General features: G+C 30.9%; 1 protein-coding gene across 1 annotated transcript; it reads left to right on the forward strand.

Moving 5' to 3' along the window:
- The first annotated feature begins 842 nt into the window (after nucleotides 1-842).
- On the forward strand, nucleotides 843-22129 carry LOC145271457 (uncharacterized). The gene is made up of 2 exons (XM_080126978.1): nucleotides 843-1127; nucleotides 17593-22129. Exon 2 carries the CDS (start codon nucleotides 18242-18244, stop codon nucleotides 19223-19225), a length of 984 nt encoding a protein of 327 aa, XP_079983104.1. The 5' UTR covers nucleotides 843-1127; nucleotides 17593-18241; the 3' UTR covers nucleotides 19226-22129.
- The last annotated feature ends 3470 nt before the right edge of the window (nucleotides 22130-25599 follow it).

Raw genomic sequence — 25599 nt, forward strand, 5'->3', positions numbered from 1 at the left:
ACAGGATTCTGATGAAAGTGGAATCTACCAATATCCGCTGTTGGCGTCCAATTTGCTCATAATTTTTACTTCCTCTAACTGAGCCAAAAGGTGGTCGACCATGGGGAGCATGTGGAGTTCACGTTTTACGCACTTATTGAGCTTTGTACGAGCTACGCTAATCATTCCATTTGCTTTCGGTACTACGACCATGGGGGAACACCATTCGGTGGGTGTATCAATCTTGCTTATGACCCCTAGCTTTTCCATTCTCTGGAGCTCTGCCCGTGTTTTCTCCATCAAGGGTAGTGGTATGCGTCGTGGGGTTAGTACTGAGGCCTAAAACTGCACCGTTTGTTCATTTTCACCAGGATTTGACGTCCTCTGGGGACTTTTGGGGCTAAAGGTGGGGGGGGGGGGTAAATGCTGAACTTAGTCATTTTTTATGCCTCGTTCACTGGGCACTCACGGGGGACCATGCATGCTTCACTTGTCCTTCTAAAATTAAAACCATTTGAACAATTTACTTGGCTTTTGGAATATGCTCCTTTTGTTTCGTCCCAAGTACATACACAATAAAGATTATTCTAAATTTTTTCTTTTTTTTTAATATAAGGACGGGAGTTCTAGAAAAAACACCAAAGATTTATTCTCTCGCTTTTTCAAACATCATAATGTATCTACAAATTATCGGATTTGACTTTTCCATGTTTATATGTTTGTTTATTTTTCATTTTCTAAAATATATTGCTTATATGTGTTTAGATTTTGTTTTTAAGTAAAATTAAGAAATTAATTAAAAAAAATATTGTTTCATTCAAAAGGGTTATTTTTCGGTAGCTTCACCGGTTTTTGACCTAAATCTTCCGAATTTCAGAACGAGGTTCGTCTGCGAGACCTTCTTCTTTAAGTTACACTTATTTTACAATAACATATTTTTTTTGTTTCAACATAGTACGTAATAGCAAAAAAAAAAAAAAAAAAAAAAAAACTTGAAATTTACAATAAATGGAAATAATTACATTTTCTGCGAACTTGCTTTTCCAGTCGCCATCTTAAATTTATATTTCTATCTGTGAAACCCGTCTCGTTTTAATCAACACATCTTATAATCGTTTCCTTGTTGAGAGTAGATTGCACAACAACGAGTAAGTATTACTTGAATTTAATTGTTTTTTATTATTCTTTTTTACTACAGAAACGCATCCAAACGATTATGTTTCCATTTGGTTTTGATATCGAAATGAGTCAACATTCCATGTTTGCATGATAACGAAGAATGGTAATTTTATAGAATTATATCCAATCGGGTATTTTTGTTGTTGTTGTTGTTGTTGTTGTTGTTGTTGTCGTTATTGTTAAGGTTTTTGTTTTATGTGAGTTCTCTGAATAAAATTTTGATTTTGAAATGTCGCAAATACGTATCTTTGTTGTTAACCTCGACTCTAGCATATAAAAAGAAAAGTAAACTTATTGACGACAATAGTAATTCAACTGAAATACTCCCCTAGCCAGCCCGATATTAAATAAATAAATTTTAGTATTTATAGATGACATTTATTTCTTAATAAAATATTTATGGGAAGAAAACTGACGATACTGAAATCAACAGAAAAAAAATGAAATTTCCGAAAGCGATGGTTCTTAGGCACATTGAGCAGACGATATTGATTTCGCAGAAAACCCCCCAAAAAAGAATGCCATTATTGCCATGTTCCTTCAATTATTAATTTATTTTCTCAACAAATATACTGTTGTTTCTCCCTAACGATTCTACGTAGGCTGACTTCCAAAATGCAAAATTACTTTGACTCTTCTTTCACTTAACAATTCATCAAAATTCAGGATATGAAAATTTCAGTATTTATTAATTAATGAAAATAGCTACCATAAGTATTTTATGATAATATATTAGAAAAATATTCTGCTTACTTGCGTAACATTCTTATCTATATATCTATAAAAGTGAACGTGTCTGTATGTGTGTCTGTCTGCGTACATTTTCCTCTGTCAATTTTCAGTCTACAGACTCGAAATTTGATATACAGAGTACTGAGATTTTTGGCTGTTAAGGGGTCAAAGTTCAACGATTTGACGTTTGAGAACTCTACCAAACTCCTCTGCGAATTTTGAGTATAAACAATTGAAATTTTAGATATAGATTCCTTGGACATGGACCTAATAACTTGATTTGACCCCAAAACAATAAATGTTAAGGGGTCATAATAGGGGTCAAAGTTTAAAAAAATTGACGTCTGTGGCTTCTACCAAATTACTCAGACAATTTCTGGTCTAAACATTTTAAATTTTACATAAAGGGTATTCAGAGATAAGGCAAGCTTTTTCATCGGTTTGGGTCGAAAATTTGAGCGATCAATATATAAATGTATGTATGTTGGTATGTCTGCCTAAAACTTTCGACAGAGGCAACGGATTTTCACAAGATCAGTATCATTTGAAACTCGACCCTTCAGACGATAAATACCGAAAAATTGGCTAAAAATATTAATTTCTTCGCCCTCAACTGGACACTTTTCTACAGGGAGGGGTCGCTTTTTTCACCGATATTTTCTAAAGTCATCCCCTCTTTTCGATTGTCTAGCCTTAATTTAAACCTACGTCACTTTCAGTTTGGCAGTGGTCATAACAACAAAGACTCCATGTCTTCCCCTGTTCTTTTCCTCCTTTGCGGTACAGGTTCGAGCCTGCTTTCCTACTACCACTTTTTTTTTTGCTCAACACACACCTCAAAACACCTGGGCAACGCCAGGCACCCATGCTCTAGCAGTATCAGAATTTTTGTAGGAAGTTTTGACACCCCTAACACGAAACTGCGAATACAATATAAAAATCTCGTAATTTCTCTGTTAAAAGTGGGTTATTTATTTTCTTTATGGATTATACTTCCAAAATAAACTATTACAGTTGTTTTAAAAGTAATAAAAATATTTTTATTTTTTTTTTAAAACAGTAATGAATTTTCCGAACTCAATATTTTTCAATTTTTAAACTCAATATTTTTAAATTTTTAAATTTTAAAAATCTATCAAAATTTTTCTATTGATTCTATTTTTACGATATTTTCAGGGTCAATGTGAAATTTTATGTTCTTTCCAATAAACCGAATATAATATTTTAGACAAACGTTTTTTTTAAATTCACGCCCCCCCCATTTTCACGCCCCCCATTTTCACGCCCCCCCCCCATTTTGAAATGTCTATTAAAAAGTAAATAATTAATTTATGTTTAATAGTTTTATATATCACAAATTGAAGAGAAAAGGTCAATAAATAATATATTCAAATTTAAAACAAAAAAAAAATCAGTTTTTTAGAAATTTACCTGTAAAGTCCGAAGTTTAAAACCTTATTTTACAAGAACACATTTTTTCTTTTTGTCTTTTTTTTTTTTTTTTAATGAAACCTTGGTCCTTGCTCCTTTAATTGAAAAAAAAATTAGGGCTTGAATTACATTTTTCGAGGAGTTATAAGCTTAGAAAGATAGGGGGTCGAATAATTTACGCCTCTCATTTTGAAATGTCTATTAAAAAGTAAATAATTAATTTATGTTTAATAGGTTTATATATCACAAATTGAAGAGAAAAGGTCAATAAATAATATATTCAAATTTAAAACAAAAAAAAATCAGTTTTTTAGAAATTTACCTGTAAAGTCCGAAGTTTAAAACCTTTTTAAAAAAAAAAACACATTGTTTTGTTTTGTTTTTTTTTTTAATAAAACCTTGGTCCTTACTCCTTTAATTGAAAAAAAAAATTAGGGCTTGAATTACATTTTTCGAGGAGTTATAAGCTTGGAAAGATGGGGTGGAATTATTCACTATTTTCACGAAATTTCTGACACTGCTACCCATGCTCATATTCATATATTTTCATTAATTAAAAACAAGAAATATATTTTTGAAACATAAGAAAAAATGAAGTCTAAAACTAAAATTCCATTCCATAAAAACATATTGAAAAACGTTTTTCTTTACTTTCTTCAGTTTCTTGCATAACAGCATAAGAAACAAAATACAGGAACATTTGAGTAAAAAATCTCAAATATTTCGACTGAAGTCTACATCTGATACTTGAAATGAAGTCTATATCTGATATTGGAAATGAAGTCTACATCTGATATTGGAAATGAAGTCTCCATCTGATATTGGAAATGAAGTCTACATCTGATATTGGAAATGAAGTCTACATCTGATATTGGAAATGAAGTCTCCATCTGATATTGGAAATGAAGTCTACATCTGATATTGGAAATGAAGTCTACATCTGATATTGGAAATGAAGTCTACATCTGATATTGGACATGAAGTCTACATCTGATATTGGAAATGAAGTCTCCATCTGATATTGGAAATGAAGTCTCCATCTGATATTGGAAATGAAGTCTAAATCTGATATTGGACATGAAGTCTACATCTGATATTGGACATGAAGTCTCCATCTGATATTGGAAATGAAGTCTCCATCTGATATTGGAAATGAAGTCTACATCTGATATTGGACATGAAGTCTAGATCTGATATTGGAAATGAAGTCTCCATCTGATATTGGAAATGAAGTCTCCATCTGATATTGGAAATGAAGTCTAAATCTGATACTGGAAATGAAGTCTACATCTGATATTGGAAATGAAGTCTAAATCTGATACTTGAAATGAAGTCTATATCTGATATTGGACATGAAGTCTACATCTGATATTGGACATGAAGTCTCCATCTGATATTGGAAATGAAGTCTCCATCTGATATTGGAAATGAAGTCTACATCTGATATTGGACATGAAGTCTACATCTGATATTGGAAATGAAGTCTCCATCTGATATTGGAAATGAAGTCTCCATCTGATATTGGAAATGAAGTCTAAATCTGATACTGGAAATGAAGTCTACATCTGATATTGGAAATGAAGTCTAAATCTGATACTTGAAATGAAGTCTCCATCTGATATTGGAAATGAAGTCTACATCTGATATTGGACATGAAGTCTCCATCTGATATTGGAAATGAAGTCTCCATCTGATATTGGAAATGAAGTCTCCATCTGATATTGGAAATGAAGTCTCCATCTGATATTGGAAATGAAGTCTCCATCTGATATTGGACATGAAGTCTCCATCTGATATTGGAAATGAAGTCTCCATCTGATATTGGAAATGAAGTCTACATCTGATATTGGAAATGAAGTCTACATCTGATATTGGAAATGAAGTCTACATCTGATATTGGAAATGAAGTCTACATCTGATATTGGAAATGAAGTCTACATCTGATATTGGAAATGAAGTCTACATCTGATATTGGAAATGAAGTCTACATCTGATATTGGAAATGAAGTCTACATCTGATATTGGAAATGAAGTCTCCATCTGATATTGGAAATGAAGTCTCCATCTGATATTGGACATGAAGTCTACATCTGATATTGGAAATGAAGTCTCCATCTGATATTGGAAATGAAGTCTACATCTGATATTGGAAATGAAGTCTACATCTGATATTGGAAATGAAGTCTACATCTGATATTGAAAATGAAGTCTCCATCTGATATTGGAAATGAAGTCTCCATCTGATATTGGAAATGAAGTCTCCATCTGATATTGGAAATGAAGTCTCCATCTGATACTGGAAATGAAGTCTCCATCTGATATTGGAAATGAAGTCTACATCTGATATTGGAAATGAAGTCTCCATCTGATATTGCAAATGAAGTCTCCATCTGATATTGGAAATGAAGTCTCCATCTGATATTGGAAATGAAGTCTCCATCTGATATTGGAAATGAAGTCTAAATCTGATATTGGACATGAAGTCTCCATCTGATATTGGACATGAAGTCTCCATCTGATATTGGAAATGAAGTCTCCATCTCATATTGGAAATGAAGTCTCCATCTGATATTGGAAATGAAGTCTACATCTGATATTGGACATGAAGTCTACATCTGATATTGGAAATGAAGTCTCCATCTGATATTGGAAATGAAGTCTCCATCTGATATTGGAAATGAAGTCTAAATCTGATACTGGAAATGAAGTCTACATCTGATATTGGAAATGAAGTCTCCATCTGATATTGGAAATGAAGTCTCCATCTGATATTGGACATGAAGTCTCCATCTGATATTGGAAATGAAGTCTCCATCTGATATTGGAAATGAAATCTACATCTGATATTGGAAATGAAGTCTACATCTGATATTGGAAATGAAGTCTACATCTGATATTGAAAGTGAAGTCTCCATCTGATATTGGAAATGAAGTCTCCATCTGATATTGGAAATGAAGTCTCCATCTGATATTGGAAATGAAGTCTCCATCTGATACTGGAAATTAAGTCTCCATCTGATATTGGAAATGAAGTCTACATCTGATATTGGAAATGAAGTCTCCATCTGATATTGCAAATGAAGTCTCCATCTGATATTTGAAATGAAGTCTCCATCTGATATTGGAAATGAAGTCTCCATCTGATATTGGAAATGAAGTCTCCATCTGATATTGGAAATGAAGTCTCCATCTGATATTTGAAATGAAGTCCACATCTTATATTGGAAATGAAGTCTTCATCTGATATTGGAAATGAAGTCTACATCTGATATTGGAAATGAAGTCTCCATCTGATATTGGAAATGAAGTCTCCATCTGATATTGGAAATGAAGTCTCCATCTGATACTGGAAATGAAGTCTCCATCTTATATTGGAAATGAAGTCTCCATCTGATATTGGAAATGAAGTCTCCATCTGATATTGGAAATGAAGTCTACATCTGATACTGGAAATGAAGTCTCCATCTGATACTGGAAATGAAGTCTCCATCTGATATTGGAAATGAAGTCTACATCTGATATTGGAAATGAAGTCTCCATCTGATATTGCAAATGAAGTCTCCATCTGATATTTGAAATGAAGTCTCCATCTGATATTGGAAATGAAGTCTCCATCTGATATTGGAAATGAAGTCTAAATCTGATATTGGACATGAAGTCTCCATCTGATATTGGACATGAAGTCTCCATCTGATATTGGAAATGAAGTCTCCATCTCATATTGGAAATGAAGTCTCCATCTGATATTGGAAATGAAGTCTACATCTGATATTGGACATGAAGTCTACATCTGATATTGGAAATGAAGTCTCCATCTGATATTGGAAATGAAGTCTCCATCTGATATTGGAAATGAAGTCTAAATCTGATACTGGAAATGAAGTCTACATCTGATATTGGAAATGAAGTCTAAATCTGATACTTGAAATGAAGTCTCCATCTGATATTGGAAATGAAGTCTATATCTGATATTGGACATGAAGTCTACATCTGATATTGGACATGAAGTCTCCATCTGATATTGGAAATGAAGTCTCCATCTGATATTGGAAATGAAGTCTACATCTGATATTGGACATGAAGTCTACATCTGATATTGGAAATGAAGTCTCCATCTGATATTGGAAATGAAGTCTCCATCTGATATTGGAAATGAAGTCTAAATCTGATACTGGAAATGAAGTCTACATCTGATATTGGAAATGAAGTCTCCATCTGATATTGGAAATGAAGTCTCCATCTGATATTGGACATGAAGTCTCCATCTGATATTGGAAATGAAGTCTCCATCTGATATTGGAAATGAAATCTACATCTGATATTGGAAATGAAGTCTACATCTGATATTGGAAATGAAGTCTACATCTGATATTGAAAGTGAAGTCTCCATCTGATATTGGAAATGAAGTCTCCATCTGATATTGGAAATGAAGTCTCCATCTGATATTGGAAATGAAGTCTCCATCTGATACTGGAAATTAAGTCTCCATCTGATATTGGAAATGAAGTCTACATCTGATATTGGAAATGAAGTCTCCATCTGATATTGCAAATGAAGTCTCCATCTGATATTTGAAATGAAGTCTCCATCTGATATTGGAAATGAAGTCTCCATCTGATATTGGAAATGAAGTCTCCATCTGATATTGGAAATGAAGTCTCCATCTGATATTTGAAATGAAGTCCACATCTTATATTGGAAATGAAGTCTTCATCTGATATTGGAAATGAAGTCTACATCTGATATTGGAAATGAAGTCTCCATCTGATATTGGAAATGAAGTCTCCATCTGATATTGGAAATGAAGTCTCCATCTGATACTGGAAATGAAGTCTCCATCTTATATTGGAAATGAAGTCTCCATCTGATATTGGAAATGAAGTCTCCATCTGATATTGGAAATGAAGTCTACATCTGATACTGGAAATGAAGTCTACATCTGATACTGGAAATGAAGTCTCCATCTGATATTGGAAATGAAGTCTCCATCTGATATTGGAAATGAAGTCTCCATCTGATATTGGAAATGAAGTCTCCATCTGATACTGGAAATGAAGTCTATATCTGATACTGGAAATGGAGTCTGCATCTGATATTGGAGATGAAGTCTACATCTGATACTGGAAATGAAGTCTACATCTGATACTGGAAATGAAGTCTACATCTGATACTGGAAATGAAGTCTACATCTGATACTGGAAATGAATTCTACATCTGATTCTGGAAATGAAGTCTACATCTGATACTGGAAATGAAGTCTATATCTGATACTGGAAATGAAGTCTATATCTGATACTGGAAATGAAGTCTACATCTGATACTGGAAATGAAGTCTATATCTGATACTGGAAATGAAGTCTATATCTGATACTGGAAATGAAGTCTATATCTGATACTGGAAATGAAGTCTATATCTGATACTGGAAATGAAGTCTATATCTGATACTGGAAATGAAATCTATACCTGATACTGGAAATGAAGTCTATATCTGATACTGGAAATGAAGTCTATATCTGATACTGGAAATGAAGTCTATATCTGATACTGGAAATGAAGTCTATATCTGATACTGGAAATGAAGTCTATATCTGATACTGGAAATGAAGTCTATATCTGATACTGGAAATGAAGTCTATATCTGATACTGGAAATGAAGTCTATATCTGATACTGGAAATGAAGTCTACATCTGATACTGGAAATGAAGTCTACATCTGATACTGGAAATGAAGTCTACATCTGATACTGGAAATGAAGTCTACATCTGATACTGGAAATGAAGTCTACATCTGATACTGGAAATGAAGTCTACATCTGATACTGGAAATGAATTCTACATCTGATTCTGGAAATGAAGTCTATATCTGATACTGGAAATGAAGTCTATATCTGATACTGGAAATGAAGTCTATATCTGATACTGGAAATGAAGTCTATATCTGATACTGGAAATGAAGTCTATATCTTATACTGGAAATGAAGTCTATATCTGATACTGGAAATGAAGTCTATATCTGATACTGGAAATGAAGTCTATATCTGATACTGGAAATGAAGTCTACATCTGATATTGGAAATTAAGTCTCCATCTGATATTGGAAATGAAGTCTCCATCTGATATTGGAAATGAAGTCTCCATCTGATATTGGAAATGAAGTCTCCATCTGATATTGGAAATGAAGTCTCCATCTGATATTGGAAATGAAGTCTCCATCTGATATTGGAAATGAAGTCTCCATCTGATATTGAAATGAAGTCTCCATCTGATATTGGAAATGAAGTCTCCATCTGATATTTGAAATGAAGTCTCCATCTGATATTGGAAATGAAGTCTCCATCTGATATTGGAAATGAAGTCTCCATCTGATATTTGAAATGAAGTCTACATCTGATATTGGAAATGAAGTCTCCATCTGATATTGGAAATGAAGTCTACATCTGATATTGGAAATGAAGTCTCCATCCGATATTGGAAATGAAGTCTCCATCTGATATTGGAAATGAAGTCTCCATCTGATATTGGAAATGAAGTCTCCATCTGATATTGGAAATGAAGTCTCCATCTGATATTGGAAATGAAGTCTCCATCTGATATTGGAAATGAAGTCTAAATCTGATACTGGAAATGAAGTCTACATCTGATACTGGAAATGAAGTCTACATCTGATACTGGAAATGAAGTCTACATCTGATACTGGAAATGAAGTCTACATCTGATATTGGAAATGAAGTCTCCATCTGATATTGGAAATGAAGTATACATCTGATACTGGAAATGAAGTCTACATCTGATACTGGAAATGAAGTCTACATCTGATACTGGAAATGAAGTCTACATCTGATACTGGAAATGATGTCTATATCTGATACTGGAAATGAAGTCTACATCTGATACTGGAAATGAAGTCTACATCTGATACTGGAAATGAAGTCTACGTCTGATACTGGAAATGAAGTCTACATCTGATACTGGAAATGAAGTCTACATCTGATACTGGAAATGAAGTCTACATCTGATACTGGAAATGAATTCTACATCTGATTCTGGAAATGAAGTCTACATCTGATACTGGAAATGAAGTCTACATCTGATACTGGAAATGAAGTCTATATCTGATACTGGAAATGAAGTCTATATCTGATACTGGAAATGAAGTCTATATCTGATACTGGAAATGAAGTCTATATCTGATACTGGAAATGAAGTCTATATCTGATACTGGAAATGAAGTCTATATCTGATACTGGAAATGAAGTCTATATCTGATACTGGAAATGAAGTCTATATCTGATACTGGAAATGAAGTCTATATCTGATACTGGAAATGAAGTCTATATCTGATACTGGAAATGAAGTCTATATCTGATACTGGAAATGAAGTCTATATCTGATACTGGAAATGAAGTCTATATCTGATACTGGAAATGAAGTCTATATCTGATACTGGAAATGAAGTCAACATCTGATATTGGAAATTAAGTCTACATCTGATATTGAAAATTAAGTCTCCATCTGATATTTGAAATGAAGTCTCCATCTGATATTGGAAATGAAGTCTCCATCTGATATTGGAAATGAAGTCTACATCTGATACTGGAAATGAAGTCTCCATCTGATATTGAAATGAAGTCTACATCTGATATTTGAAATGAAGTCTCCATCTGATATTTGAAATGAAGTCTCCATCTTATATTGGAAATGAAGTCTCCATCTGATATTGGAAATGAAGTCTCCAGCTGATATTGGAAATGAAGTCTACATCTGATACTGGAAATGAAGTCTCCATCTGATATTGAAATGAAGTCTACATCTGATATTTGAAATGAAGTCTCCATCTGATATTTGAAATGAAGTCTCCATCTTATATTGGAAATGAAGTCTCCATCTGATATTGGAAATGAAGTCTCCATCTGATATTTGAAATGAAGTCTACATCTGATATTGGAAATGAAGTCTCCATCTGATATTGGAAATGAAGTCTACATCTGATATTGGAAATGAAGTCTCCATCTGATATTGGAAATGAAGTCTTTATCATATATTGGAAATGAAGTCTCCATCTGATATTGGAAATGAAGTCTCCATCTGATATTGGAAATGAAGTCTAAATCTGATACTGGAAATGAAGTCTACATCTGATACTGGAAATGAAGTCTACATCTGATACTGGAAATGAAGTCTACATCTGATACTGGAAATGAATGAAGTCTATATCTGATACTGGAAATGGAGTCTACATCTGATATTGGAAATGAAGTCTCCATCTGATACTGGAAATGAAGTCTACATCTGATACTGGAAATGAAGTCTGCATCTGATATTGGAAATGAAGTCTGCATCTGATATTGGAAATGAAGTCTACATATGATATTGGAAATGAAGTCTCTATCTGATATTGGAAATGAAGTCTACATCTGATACTGGAAATGAAGTCTACATCTGATACTGGAAATGAAGTCTATATCTGATACTGGAAATTAAGTCTATATCTGATACTGGAAATGAAGTCTATATCTGATATTGGAAATGAAGTCTATATCTGATATTGGAAATGAAGTCTACATCTGATACTGGAAATGAAGTCTATATCTGATATTGGAAATGAAGTCTATATCTGATATTGGAAATGAAGTCTACATCTGATACTGGAAATGAAGTCTACATCTGATACTGGAAATGAAGTCTACATCTGATACTGGAAATGAAGTCTACATCTGATACTGGAAATGAAGTCTACATCTGATACTGGAAATGAAGTCTACATCTTATACTGGAAATGAAGTCTACATCTTATACTGGAAATGAAGTCTACATCTGATACTGGAAATGAAGTCTACATCTGATACTGGAAATGAAGTCTACATCTGATACTGGAAATGAAGTCTACATCTGATACTGGAAATGAAGTCTACATCTGATACTGGAAATGAAGTCTACATCTGATACTGGAAATGAAGTCTACATCTGATACTGGAAATGAAGTCTACATCTGATACTGGAAATGAAGTCTATATCTGATACTGGAAATGAAGTCTATATCTGATACTGGAAATGAAGTCTATATCTGATACTGGAAATGAAGTCTATATCTGATACTGGAAATGAAGTCTACATCTGATACTGGAAATGAAGTCTACATCTGATACTGGAAATGAAGTCTACATCTGATACTGGAAATGAAGTCTACATCTGATACTGGAAATGAAGTCTACATCTGATACTGGAAATGAATTCTACATCTGATTCTGGAAATGAAGTCTACATCTGATACTGGAAATGAAGTCTATATCTGATACTGGAAATGAAGTCTATATCTGATACTGGAAATGAAGTCTATATCTGATACTTGAAATGAAGTCTCCATCTGATATTGGAAAGAAACAATGTTCTTCTGAAGTATATGGTTCTTCTTTTACACAGAAACAAAATATGTTGTGACATATCAGAACATATACAGGAGATGGGAACATATACCCGAAAGAACAGTCGGAAACAAGTCATATATTATCCACTATGACTATGCAATCCCTACAGCCACATACCTAGAAAACGGAGCTATAAAACCCGACATTGTAATATGGGACAAGAAGGAAAAGGAAGCAACCTTGGTGGAAGTTAGTGTCCCGAATGATGCTGGGTTAAACAGAGCTGAGAGGGAAAAGATTACTAAATACCAGGGTCTTATGTATGACATGAAAAGAAACTGGAACTTTAAGAAGATCTCTATCATTCCAGTAATTATAGGAGCAACCGGACTTATGAAAAAGAATTTTACAAACTATCTTACAAATATACCAGGTAAACCAAAAGCAAAGGAGATTCAAACAATTGCACTTAAAGGGACGGTTAGAATCTTAAAAAGATCTCTCGGTTGGAGTGTCTAAAATAGCAGGTGTATGTTTGGCATCTGGTAGGATTCCCCATCCCTGGCTTAAACAAAATGATAAGAAAAATGAAAAAAGAGAGAAATTTAAAATGATTCCAATGTCTTTTGCACGGAAATTAATTTCTTTTCATAGAATACTACTGTCTAATTCATTTGTTACCAAAAAATCCTACAAGTTCTATAGTTAAAAAAGTTGTCATCTTATAGACTTTTCTTCTGCTTTTCTTTTATTGACATTTTATTTGTTAGACTATGCAACAACCTATCAAGCACAGAACATAGTTTTTTTGAAAGGATTCACTCTGCTAGCAATTCACATTTGTTTTTATTTGTGTATTTTATTTATGGCGTGATTCTGTAAACTGATCAAAAATTCATAATACTTCCCTCATTTTTGTTCACACTTTGATTCTTCTTCAGAGCTCGAGAAGGTGTTTCCAAATTGTACAACTTTTTTGTTCGATCTTGGATCGTATACTCTTATTGTCATGTGACACTGACTTGCAGAATTTTTTAACTTCTCTTCTCGTGAACTCGCTTCCATTGTTCTAAGTAAATTTTTGAGGTTATTGTATTTGTTGCAGTCACATGTCAGCATTTAACGTTTTCTGTTTGCTTAGCAAAACTATCCACATGGATCAAGTAATACGATCCATTTATAGGCATTTCATAGTTGATATGCAATCGAGTTCATGGAACCTCTGTCTTTGACTGTAATTGAATCTGTTGCCAATTGGCATCCTCTGCACTGTTTCAACACATTTTCTACGTCTTGGTCTATCATCGGCCAATAAATTCGCATTAAAAATTTCCTTCTCAAAATCCCTGGATTTCAGGTATGAAATTCCTTGAAGATTTTATTTTTCAGCATAGTCGGAATTACTACTCTATCTGTTTATTGTAATACCTGTTTGTAAATTGAAATGGGCGACACATTATTCTTTTTTTAGTTTTCTCATTCAACTTTACTTGCTTTTACATTTTTGATGAAATTACTCTTTTTCATAGCTTTTAAAAAATCCTCTAGCGTAACCGGAAGTACTCTAATTCTCTTGCATAAAAAACCGGCTCATTGACTTTTCAAGTCTTAGCATTGTACTGTTTCTTGGAATGGTTCCGTATATGTAAGTATATATTTTGATAACCCATCAGCGTGAAGTGTCTTCTTTGAAAGTACATATTCTATTTTCTAAGTATAAGTCAATAGAATTGCCTACCCAAATGTTGCAATCGATTTGCTGTATGGTTGGTATACCTTTTGGTGAACTCTTTCATCACTAGTCTGTGGTCAGTTTGCAGAATAAATTCTCTTCCATTTAAAAACCTATGAATCTTTTGCAGCATAAATCATTGCTGAACTCCTTTTTAATTTGACTGTAATTTCATTCTGGTGGGCAGTAAAGTTCTTGAGGCATGTACCGTTGGTTGTCTCTGTACATCCTCAAATTTCTTAAGTGGTACAGCACCAAGTTCCTAATTACTGCTACAATGGCTTTCTTTTTCAAGTCGAAATCTCATAAGGATATGTTTTTTGCTAATATGCAGCTTTTTATTTTTTTTAAATATGTCCAAATTCTTTTTTTAATATATATGGCCTTTTTTATCAACATATTTAAATGATCTCTCATATCATATATTTTGGGATATATATGCTATAGTAAGTTGCTAATTCTAAGAGAGCCTTAAGGTTTGCAATAATATCAACTGCTGGAATAATCTCACTATTTTAATCCTCTGTTTTTCTTCTTTTACTGACGTAAATATTTTATCTTTAAGAAGAACTCAAATTTTTAAAACTCAGCTGTAACCTGTATTTTTCAACACTTTAAAATGGGCTTTGCATGTCATTTTCGCTTTTAAGCAAAATATGAAAGTATGTGATTGCATATTTCAAACCAAAAGCCATTGTATTTATTATTTGTATTTATTATTTGTATTTATTATTTGTATTTATTATTTGTATTTATTGTTTGCTAGAGCTTCTATCCAAAAGGAAGACGATTCAGTTTAACAATTCTGTTCTGTGTGTTTATTGTCAGTCACATCAATAATCATTCTTTACCTTTTGCAGCATAACATTTGGCCCCTTTTCCATAATAATAAGATTTTTTTTATCTAATTTCCTTTGTTGTCATCAGATTTGGATAAAAATTAAGCATCTGAACTTGATAATTCTTCTAATTTAAATGCCTAACACTGCCTTTATAATACTGGAATATGTGAAAATATCAGCGCCGGTTTAGGATATTCAAACACACATGTATAGTGTATGAAACACATTATCTCGTTAATCAAACATTTTCGACAAAATATGTCCTTTGGGTTTATACAAGTATTTTGTTGTTTCTAACGTTTGTAAAAATACTGTGATTTTTATTCCTCAGACCATTGTTCGCATTTTTTATAAATTCTTTTTTAAAATCTATGAAAATAAGTTGCTTTAAAATTATTGTTCGCATTTTTTATAAATTCTTTTTTAAAATCTATGAAAATAAGTTGCTTTAAAATTATTGTTCGCATTTTTTATAAATTCTTTTTTAAAATCTATGAAAATAAGTTGCTTTAAAATTATTGTTCGCATTTTTTATAAATATTGTTTAAAATCTATGAAAATAAGTTGCTTTAAAATTATTGTTCGCATTTTTTATAAATATTGTTTAAAATCTATGAAAATAAGTTGCTTTAAAATTATTGTTCGCATTTTTTATAAATATTGTTTAAAATCTATGAAATAAGTTGCTTTAAAATTAAAATTCCTTCAGCTGAAAAAGTGCTCGAGCCTGATATTTTTGTGGTCTTAAATAATGTCTTCCAAAAACAGTTCAATGCCTTTTGCTGCTTGAATAACTTTTAAAACACACTTTCTTGCCTTGGTTGTTCTGTTTGTGTTATTGCTGCAGTTTTTGTTTGAAATTTTGTTGTTTTAATTGTTGTTGCTATTGTCAGAATCATTGTTGTAAGTGCACTTTTTTGAAATCTGTTCTATTTTAAGACTAGTAATGCAAGTTACTTATTTTGTATAGACAGTTACTTTTCTGAGTACCAAGAAGTTCTTATTTAATGTAAAAATTGAATAAAAAAGTATTTTAGTCTATTCTTATTCAATGTATTTTCTGTAAGTAACGGTAAGTATTTCTAAAATTTTCATTATTTGTTCTTTTTCAACTTGCAATTTGTTCTTTGAGTTTTCTAAACTTGACAGTCCTTTTCTAATCATATGTTGCAACTGATGTGTCCTATATATATATATATATATATATATATATATATATACACATATATAATTATAAAAATTAAATGACCCTGTAACAATGTATGTAACCCACTTTCTGGTTTACGACATCTGGTTGCGCATGTGCGCATAACCTGCACACTGAAATATTAACGTTATTATTTCAAAATTATTACATAACACGGGAAGAGTGGGGTTTAAAATAAAAAAAAAACAGAAGAACAATTGGGACGCTGAAATATTAACGTTATTATTTCGAAATTATTATTTAACATGGGAAGAGTGGGGTTTAAAATAACTTAAATGAACAAACAAAAAAACAGATGTGTCAAAATTTGAATTTAACTATAATAAGTATTATGGTATCTGTTCAGTGCACATTTGCCTATAAGTATGGCCAACCAATTCAGTAACTGTAAATTTTTTTTTCAAAAAATAATAAATTATAATGAACAGAACGACTCATAGAAATCTATCTACATTCTTTTTTCATTTTAATATACTTTCGTAGAAATGTTTCTGTTTTGTCAAAAAGAAACTATTTTCTTTACGCCACAAGTGTGATGCTCATACATGAATTCCATAGCTAATATAACATACTGACCCGACAGGTCACGGGTAGTCTAGTTTATATATATATATATATATATATATATATATATATATATATATATATATATATTTGGAAATGAAATAGCTTATTGAGCCTTGTTACAGTTTTGAGTAATAATCTGGTAAGTCGGTGTACAACACGAATTCCATAATCAAAGTTAGTGTTCCTAGTGTGAAACTTGCATATATTTCAACGTCTTTACATTGTTGGTTCTACTAGAGAGTATTTATGACTTAATCAGCCAGTCATGATCTTGTAAGAAGCAAAGATCCAAATATACTCTTAACAATTACATGAAAAAAGAACTTATTAATTTCATTAATAGATAAGTACTGCAATAAATATCTAAGTTATATCTTGATGTTAATCAATAATGGATTTGATAACTTCTAAAATACATGATAACTTAATTCTCCTATTAGGTAATACTGAAGCCTACTAATAATATATAGACTTAAAAATATAACTTCTGGATCTTATACCATTTTAAAACATATTTTTTGAAGTTTATCTTTTAATATTCTTTTTTATTTTCCAGAATATCCAACAATCAATACAAAGAAAAGCAAACGCAAATTGCCTAAAATGAGAGAAATCACAGCTTTGTGAACTACATGAGTTTTTTTTTCACATTTCGAATCTTCTTTCGTCTGGAATTTCTATGCAACTAGCAAGTTACTTCACATGTACTTATAAATGCGTACGGCTAATGCATCCATGCACTTTTTAATAAATGCAAAATTTCAGCCATCAAAAATACTAGAATAATAAAAATACTAAGAATAATCCATTGAAATATATTTTCAATATTTGCACGGATACTAAGCATCACTTTGCATAATATTATTTAGTAATGATTTAAATATCATGTAGATAACATATAAACAATTATATACATTATTAATCTTACGTTTTTATTAACTTTCATAAATAAACGATCAGTCATCTATTTGAAAGCAATAGTTCGGTATTGCACAGGTACACAACATAATTTTGTTCAAATATATTATAAATTATAATTAAAACATGTAATATTTTCATTGTAACATAAAAATATATATGTATAATTCTTAATTTATTTAATATATAGAAATATGTAAAAAAGGTAAATTTTAATCAATTAATTCCGTTGCCAGCATAAAAAGCAAAATAAGATAAATATAAAAGAAGCAATTATTCTAATAAAAATGAACCGTAAATCACTTACTAGAGATAAACCATATTCTTGTGAAGTATGTGGCTCTTCCTTTGCAAGGAAACAATATATAATGCAACATATGCGAACACATACTGGAGAAAAACCATATACTTGTGAAATATGTGCCGCTCCTTTTGCACAGAAACCACATATGTTAGAACATATGCGAACACATACTGGGGAGAAACCATATTCTTGTGAAATATGTGGCTATTCTTTTGCACGGAAACAACAGATGTTACGACACATGCAAACACACACTGGGGAAAAGCCATATTCTTGTAAAATATGTCACTCTTCTTTTACACAGAAGCAAAATATGCTGCGACATGTGCGAATACATACTGGAGAAAAGCCATATTCTTGTAAAGTATGTGGCTCTACTTTTACAGAGAAGCAACATATGGTACGACATATGCGAACACATACTGGAGAAAAACCATATTCATGTGAAATATGTAGTTCTACTTTTACACTAAAACAAAGTATGCTGCAACATATAAAAATACATACTGGAGAAAAAGCACATTCTTGTGAAGTATGTGGCTCTTTATTTACACGGAAACAAAGTATGTTGCTACATATGCGAACACATACTGGAGAGAAACCATATACTTGTGAAATATGTGCCGCTCCTTTTACACAAAAGCAAAGTATGTTGTTACATATGAGAACACATACTGGAGAGAAACCATATTCTTGCAAATTATGTGGATCTTCTTTTACACTAGAACAAAGTTTATTGCAACATATACGAACGCATACTGGAGAAAGACCATATTCTTGTGAAGTATGTGGCTCTTCTTTTCCAAGAAACCAAGAGATGTTACGACACATGCGGATTCATACAGGAGAGAAACCATATTCTTGTGAAGTATGTGGCTCTCTTTTTACACGGAAACAAAATATGTTGCAACATATGCGAAAACATACTGAAACCATAACGGGGGAAGGATATCCATTTCAAATATAAAAATAAAAAAGGAATCTTCCAAGGAGAAAGTTTATCTCCTTTACTATTTTGCTTAGCAATTGATCCTCTAAGTAAACTCCTAAAGAACTACCAAGGTGCTTACAATCTAAGCTACAGCTGTCAAAGAGAATCTCCCAAGGTAAACCATTTATTTTTCATGGATGATCTTAAGCTGTACGCTAGCTCAGATAAGGATTTAGATCATCTACTAAAAATTGTTCACACTTTCTTGAATGCTCGAATGACATCAAAATGAAGCTCGGGCTGGATAAGTGTGCTAAGTGTACTTTGAAAGTTGGCAAAAAGATATCAACCACGATGAAAGTAATGAAACAAGAGAACTTAATGAACAGGAAACATACAAATACGTCGGCATTGATGAAAATGAGTTCATCCAGCATTCCAAGATGAGAGAGAAACTAAGCCAATTATATTTACGCCGAGTAAGGAAAATCTGCAAAACCGAAATCACAAACAAGAACAAAGTTACGGCAATTAACCAACTTGCCATGCCAGTGCTAACATACAGTTTTGGCATTATTGACTGGCCTCAGAAAGACATAAATTGGTTCGACACAAAGACAAGGAAAATGTTAACCTGGTACCGAGTTATTTATCGAAATCAGTGCATGCCTCGTTTGTACCTACCCAGGCGAGAAGGAGGTATGGGACTCTCGGAAGTTAATCATCAACGCAGAGCCACAATCGTCAGCATAGGTCAGTACATAATAAGTTCCTGTAACCCCAAGCTTATGAAAAATTAAAGACCATTATGAGAATCGAGCAAGTTGTACAACATCTATAATACAACTTGCCACTCATTTTTGAAAGGATTGCCTTACAAATGATGTTGAGAACCCAAACAAGCCTGCCACTGACATAGCCAAAAAATTCGAAAAAAAATACACTAGCCAGTTCCATAGTATTAAAATAGAAGAATGGGCCAACCATAAATGGGCAAAATACCTACCGACTGAACTATCCCAAGAATATATCGATAGGGATTGTTCCCTGGACTGGCTAAAAAGAGGATCCCTCCATTACAACCAAAAGAGGTTGATATTGGCTGCACAAGACCAGGGTCTCATGACGAACGCCTTTAAAAAGATGAGTGGTCTAAGCAATAATAATAAATGCAGGTTCTGCAACACTGAGGTTGAGAGTGTGGGCCACCTGATTTCTAGTTGCAAAGTCCTACTTGGAGATGGTTATTATACAGATCGCCATAACGGAGTTAGCAAATACCTTCTTTGGAAGATATGTAAGAAACTAAATGTTCAGTGTAGTAAAAATTCCTGGGAACATATACCCGAACGAACAGGTGGGAATGACAACTACACCATTCACTATGACTACATGATCCCTACTGGTGCATATCTAGAAAACGCAGCTGTTAAACCAGATATAGTGATTTGGGACAGAGCAAACAAAAAAGCGACCGTAATAGAGGTCAGTGTACTCAATGATACAGGGCTTAATAGAGCTGAGAGGGAAAAGATAACAAAGTATCAAGGACTTATGTATGATATGAAACGAAATTGGAAATTAAAAGACGTTTCAATTATACCAGTCATAGGAGCAACTGGGCTTATGGAAAAGAACTTTAAACAGTACATAGCAAGCATACCCGGTGAACGAAGTGCAAGTGAAATACAAACGATTGCACTGAAAGGGACGGCTAGAATCCTGAAAAGATCTCTTGATTGGACTCACTAAAATAGGGGTAAATGTTAGACATCTGGTTGGATGTCCCACCCCCTTAGAAGAAAAAGATGAAGAAAAATGAAAAAAAATGTAACCAAGTAATTGCCATTAACCAGTTTGATATGCCAGTAGGAACATACAGCTTAGAAAAAAGAAAATTCACGTTAGTTGCAAGAACTAGAAAAATAAGCACGTGGTATGAGGTTGTCTGTAATATTTAATGCACTCCCTAGCTGAAGAAAGGTTGATTGGAGATTGTTCATACTGAATTATCTGCCTAGATAACATGTAAGAATTACTGTGTTTTCATGTTATCTGAGTAGAGGCTGTGTGAAACTGCATATGAAAATTGATATGCAGCATATAAATTCATTGTAACACTAAGTATTAGACAGTGCACATCTGAAAGATGTTTTTTCTAAATTAAGATTATTGAAAACAAGGCTGAGATTTTAACCCGCACAGAATAATTTTTATTCTAATAGACATTGCAATGAAAATAATATCAAATACAAAATTATTGATAAAATTGCAGAATCTTCTACTGAAATGAGTACAACCTTGCAATACTCATGAGCTTCAATTTTCTAAATCATGTTATAAACATATAAACATTTATTAAAGTAAAGCATTCACTTGGTTATGCCAATATGTAGAGTTCACCAGCTGATCAACCTCTATGTGTGGAATTTTACTGTAAAAAATGGGGAAAAAGTATTCATTGTATTTCCTATCTGAGAATACACTTGGTCCGCCCTTGTTTGCAAATTTTTTGTTTGCAAATATTTTGTTTGCAAATTTTTTGTTTGCAAATTTATTTTTGCAATTTTATTTTCATGTTTTTGAATAAGTCTAAATTCCAAGAAAAGCATAGGTAGCCGGTATTGTTCAGTGCGATTATACTATTCCAATCTTGATATATTTTCATTGTCAGGTTTTCATCAAAATGTAATATTTCTGTTATTATTCATTCTAATAAAATTCTAATGTTATTCTGCAGATGAATGTTATGTGAAATAATTGTTTTTCCTAAAATTAATCCACTTTTATTTCTCATTTTTATATAAATATTTTTCTAAAATACTTGAATGATTTTATCTATTTTTATGAAATATTTAAAGACGTCAAAATTTGGATTATTGTTTTAGCAGCAAAAAGAAAGTTTGTTTTATGGATTTTCTAGGTAAAATGCTTTTTAAATAAAAATATCTATAAAAGATTAAATTGCTTTGATAGGTTGCTGTTATTGTTAAAACCTGAGTGCAGACTAATCTGTAGTAATATCAGTGATTGTGATCCGTTTGAAACGAATTAAGTAGATAGGAAATCGAAACTTTTGAAATGCAAAGAAAAAATGTTCAGCGAAAATTTAAAGAAGTCAAGAACAAAGTTGTTTTCGTCGTCATTTCGTATTTGGTAAAGAACTTCCTACATGAAGATGAAGTAAGTGTGTCTGATTTAATCCCACATGACACATGTAAACTAATTACATTTTTTAATATTTATTTCTTCAAATAACCCACATGACACGTGCAAACCAATTACATTTTTTAATATTTATTTCTTCAAATAACCGTTTTATCGTTGTTAAAGCAAATCGAAATACAGAGAAATTGTAATTTTGATTATTAGTTTTTAGACAGGCGGTTGATGTTACAGTAATTTAGAGAAAATAGTATTTTGGTCTATTATATGTTTGAACCCAAGCAAAGATATTAAAAAATAAACATAAATGAAGAAATATTTTGAATTACACTTTTATTATACTTAATATTTTCAGAAATTCAATTCTTTAGTGTATAATATATCAGAATAGGTCTCAAATTTAAAACTGAAAATTCACCTAGGAAAATAAAAACCTATTTGTTAGGATATATCTTCAGATATGTATAAAAACATTAAAGTTATCCCGCATTTCCGAAAACGCAAGACTCTACAGATTTGAAAGGCAGGAAATTTAGATTCCAAAATTATAACAAGTCCTCAAGATGATTAGAGGTCTTTTTTCAAAGACATCAAAATTAAGTGGAAACTTTGTTTATGTTCTAATTATCTAAATATTCCTTAAAGGTTTTCATACTATATACCCTACAGCTCATTATTTACTTTTGTGAACAGATACTTTTACCGTTAACGTTCACAGATTAATTCAAATACATATTTCGAAATTCAGTTTCAGAAAAATTCGAATCTTACATTCAATTCATGTGCCCTGTAACTTACTTGGAAGACCATTTCCTATGTTATGCATTTATTAACTCAATTACTTTTTTACCACAGAATTATTACCAACGTTTTACTTCAACTTAAAAGTAAATCAACATAGGTTTAATTATTTCAGTTATACATACTTGTTCAATATAATTTTAGTTTATCATACTTGTTCAATATAATTTTAGTTTATCATACTTGTTCAATATAATTTTAGTTTATCATACTTGTTCAACATAATTTTAGTTTATCATACTTGTTCAACATAATTTTAGTTTATCATACTTGTTCAACATAATTTCAGTTTATCATACTTGTTCAATATAATTTTCAGTTTATCATACTTGTTCAACATAATTTCAGTTTATCATACTTGTTCAACATATTTTTAGTTTATCATACTTGTTCAACATAATTTTAGTTTATCATACTTGTTCAATATAATTTTAGTTTATCATACTTGTTCAACATAATTTCAGTTTATAATACTTGTTCAACATAATTTCAGTTTATCATACTTGTTCAACATAATTTCAGTTTATCATACTTGTTCAACATAATTTTAGTTTATCATACTTGTTCAACATAATTTCAGTTTATCATACTTGTTTAATATAATTTTAGTTTATCATACTTGTTTAATATAATTTTAGTTTATCATACTTGTTCAACATAATTTTAGTTTATCATACTTGTTCAATATAATTTTAGTTTATCATACTTGTTTAATATAATTTTAGTTTATCATACTTGTTTAATATAATTTCAGTTTATCATACTTGTTCAATATCATTTTAGTTTATAATACTTGTTCAATATAATTTTAGTTTATCATACTTGTTCAATATAATTTTAGTTAATCATACTTGTTCAATATAATTTTAGTTTATCATACTTGTTTAATATAATTTTAGTTTATCATACTTGTTTAATATAATTTTAGTTTATCATACTTGTTTAATATAATTTTAGTTTATCATACTTGTTTAATATAATTTTAGTTTATCATACTTGTTCAATATAATTTTAGTTTATCATACTTGTTCAATATAATTTTAGTTTATCATACTTGTTCAATATAATTTTAGTTTATCATACTTGTTTAATATAATTTTAGTTTATCATACTTGTTTAATATAATTTTAGTTTATCATACTTTGTTAATATAATTTTAGTTTATCATACTTGTTTAATATAATTTCAGTTAATCATACTTGTTCAATATAATTTCAGTTTATTATACTTGTTCAATATAATTTCAGTTTATTATACTTGTTCAATATAATTTTAGTTTATCATACTTGTTTAATATAATTTTAGTTTATCATACTTGTTCAATATAATTTTAGTTTATCATACTTGTTCAATATAATTTTAGTTTATCATACTTGTTTAATATAATTTTAGTTTATCATACTTGTTTTATATAATTTCAGTTTATCATACTTGTTCAATATAATTTTAGTTTATCATATTTGTCCAATATAATTTTAGTTTATCATACTTGTTTAATCTAATTTTAGTTAATCATACTTGTTCAATATAATTTTAGTTTATCATACTTGTTCAATATAGTTTTAGTTTATCATACTTGTTCAATATAATTTTAGTTTTTCATACTTGTTTAATATAATGTTAGTTTATCATACTTGTTCAATATAATTTTAGTTTATCATACTTGTTCAATATAATTTTCAGTTTATCATACTTGTTCAATATAACTTTAAGTTTATCATACTTGTTCAACATAATTTTAGTTTATCATACTTGTTCAACATAATTTTAGTTTATCATACTTGTTCAACATAATTTTAGTTTATCATACTTGTTCAACATAATTTCAGTTTATCATACTTCTTCAATATAATTTTCAGTTTATCATACTTGTTCAACATAATTTCAGTTTATCATACTTGTTCAACATATTTTTAGTTTATCATACTTGTTCAACATAATTTTAGTTTATCATACTTGTTCAACATAATTTTAGTTTATCATACTTGTTCAACATAATTTTAGTGTATCATACTTGTTCAATATAATTTTAGTTTATCATACTTGTTCAACATAATTTCAGTTTATCATACTTGTTCAACATAATTTCAGTTTATCATACTTGTTCAACATAATTTCAGTTTATCATACTTGTTCAACATAATTTCAGTTTATCATACTTGTTCAACATAATTTCAGTTTATCATACTTGTTCAACATAATTTTAGTTTATCATACTTGTTCAATATAATTTTAGTTCATCATACTTGTTTAATATAATTTTAGTTTATTATACTTGTTTAATATAATTTTAGTTTATCATACTTGTTCAACATAATTTTCAGTATATCATACTTGTTCAATATAATTTTAGTTTATCATACTTGTTCAATATAATTTTCAGTTTATCATACGTGTTCAATATAATTTTCAGTTTATCATACTTGTTCAATATAATTTTAGTT

Source organism: Euprymna scolopes, chromosome 46 (assembly GCF_053919585.1).
Source record: "Euprymna scolopes isolate OS-2025 chromosome 46, ASM5391958v1, whole genome shotgun sequence".
NCBI classification, from domain to species: Eukaryota; Metazoa; Mollusca; class Cephalopoda; order Sepiida; family Sepiolidae; genus Euprymna; species Euprymna scolopes.

What these genes read in the sequence shown, in the direction of transcription:
- LOC145271457 (XM_080126978.1), top strand. Translation starts at nt 18,242, where the DNA reads ATGAACCGTAAATCACTTACTAGAGATAAACCATATTCTTGTGAAGTA.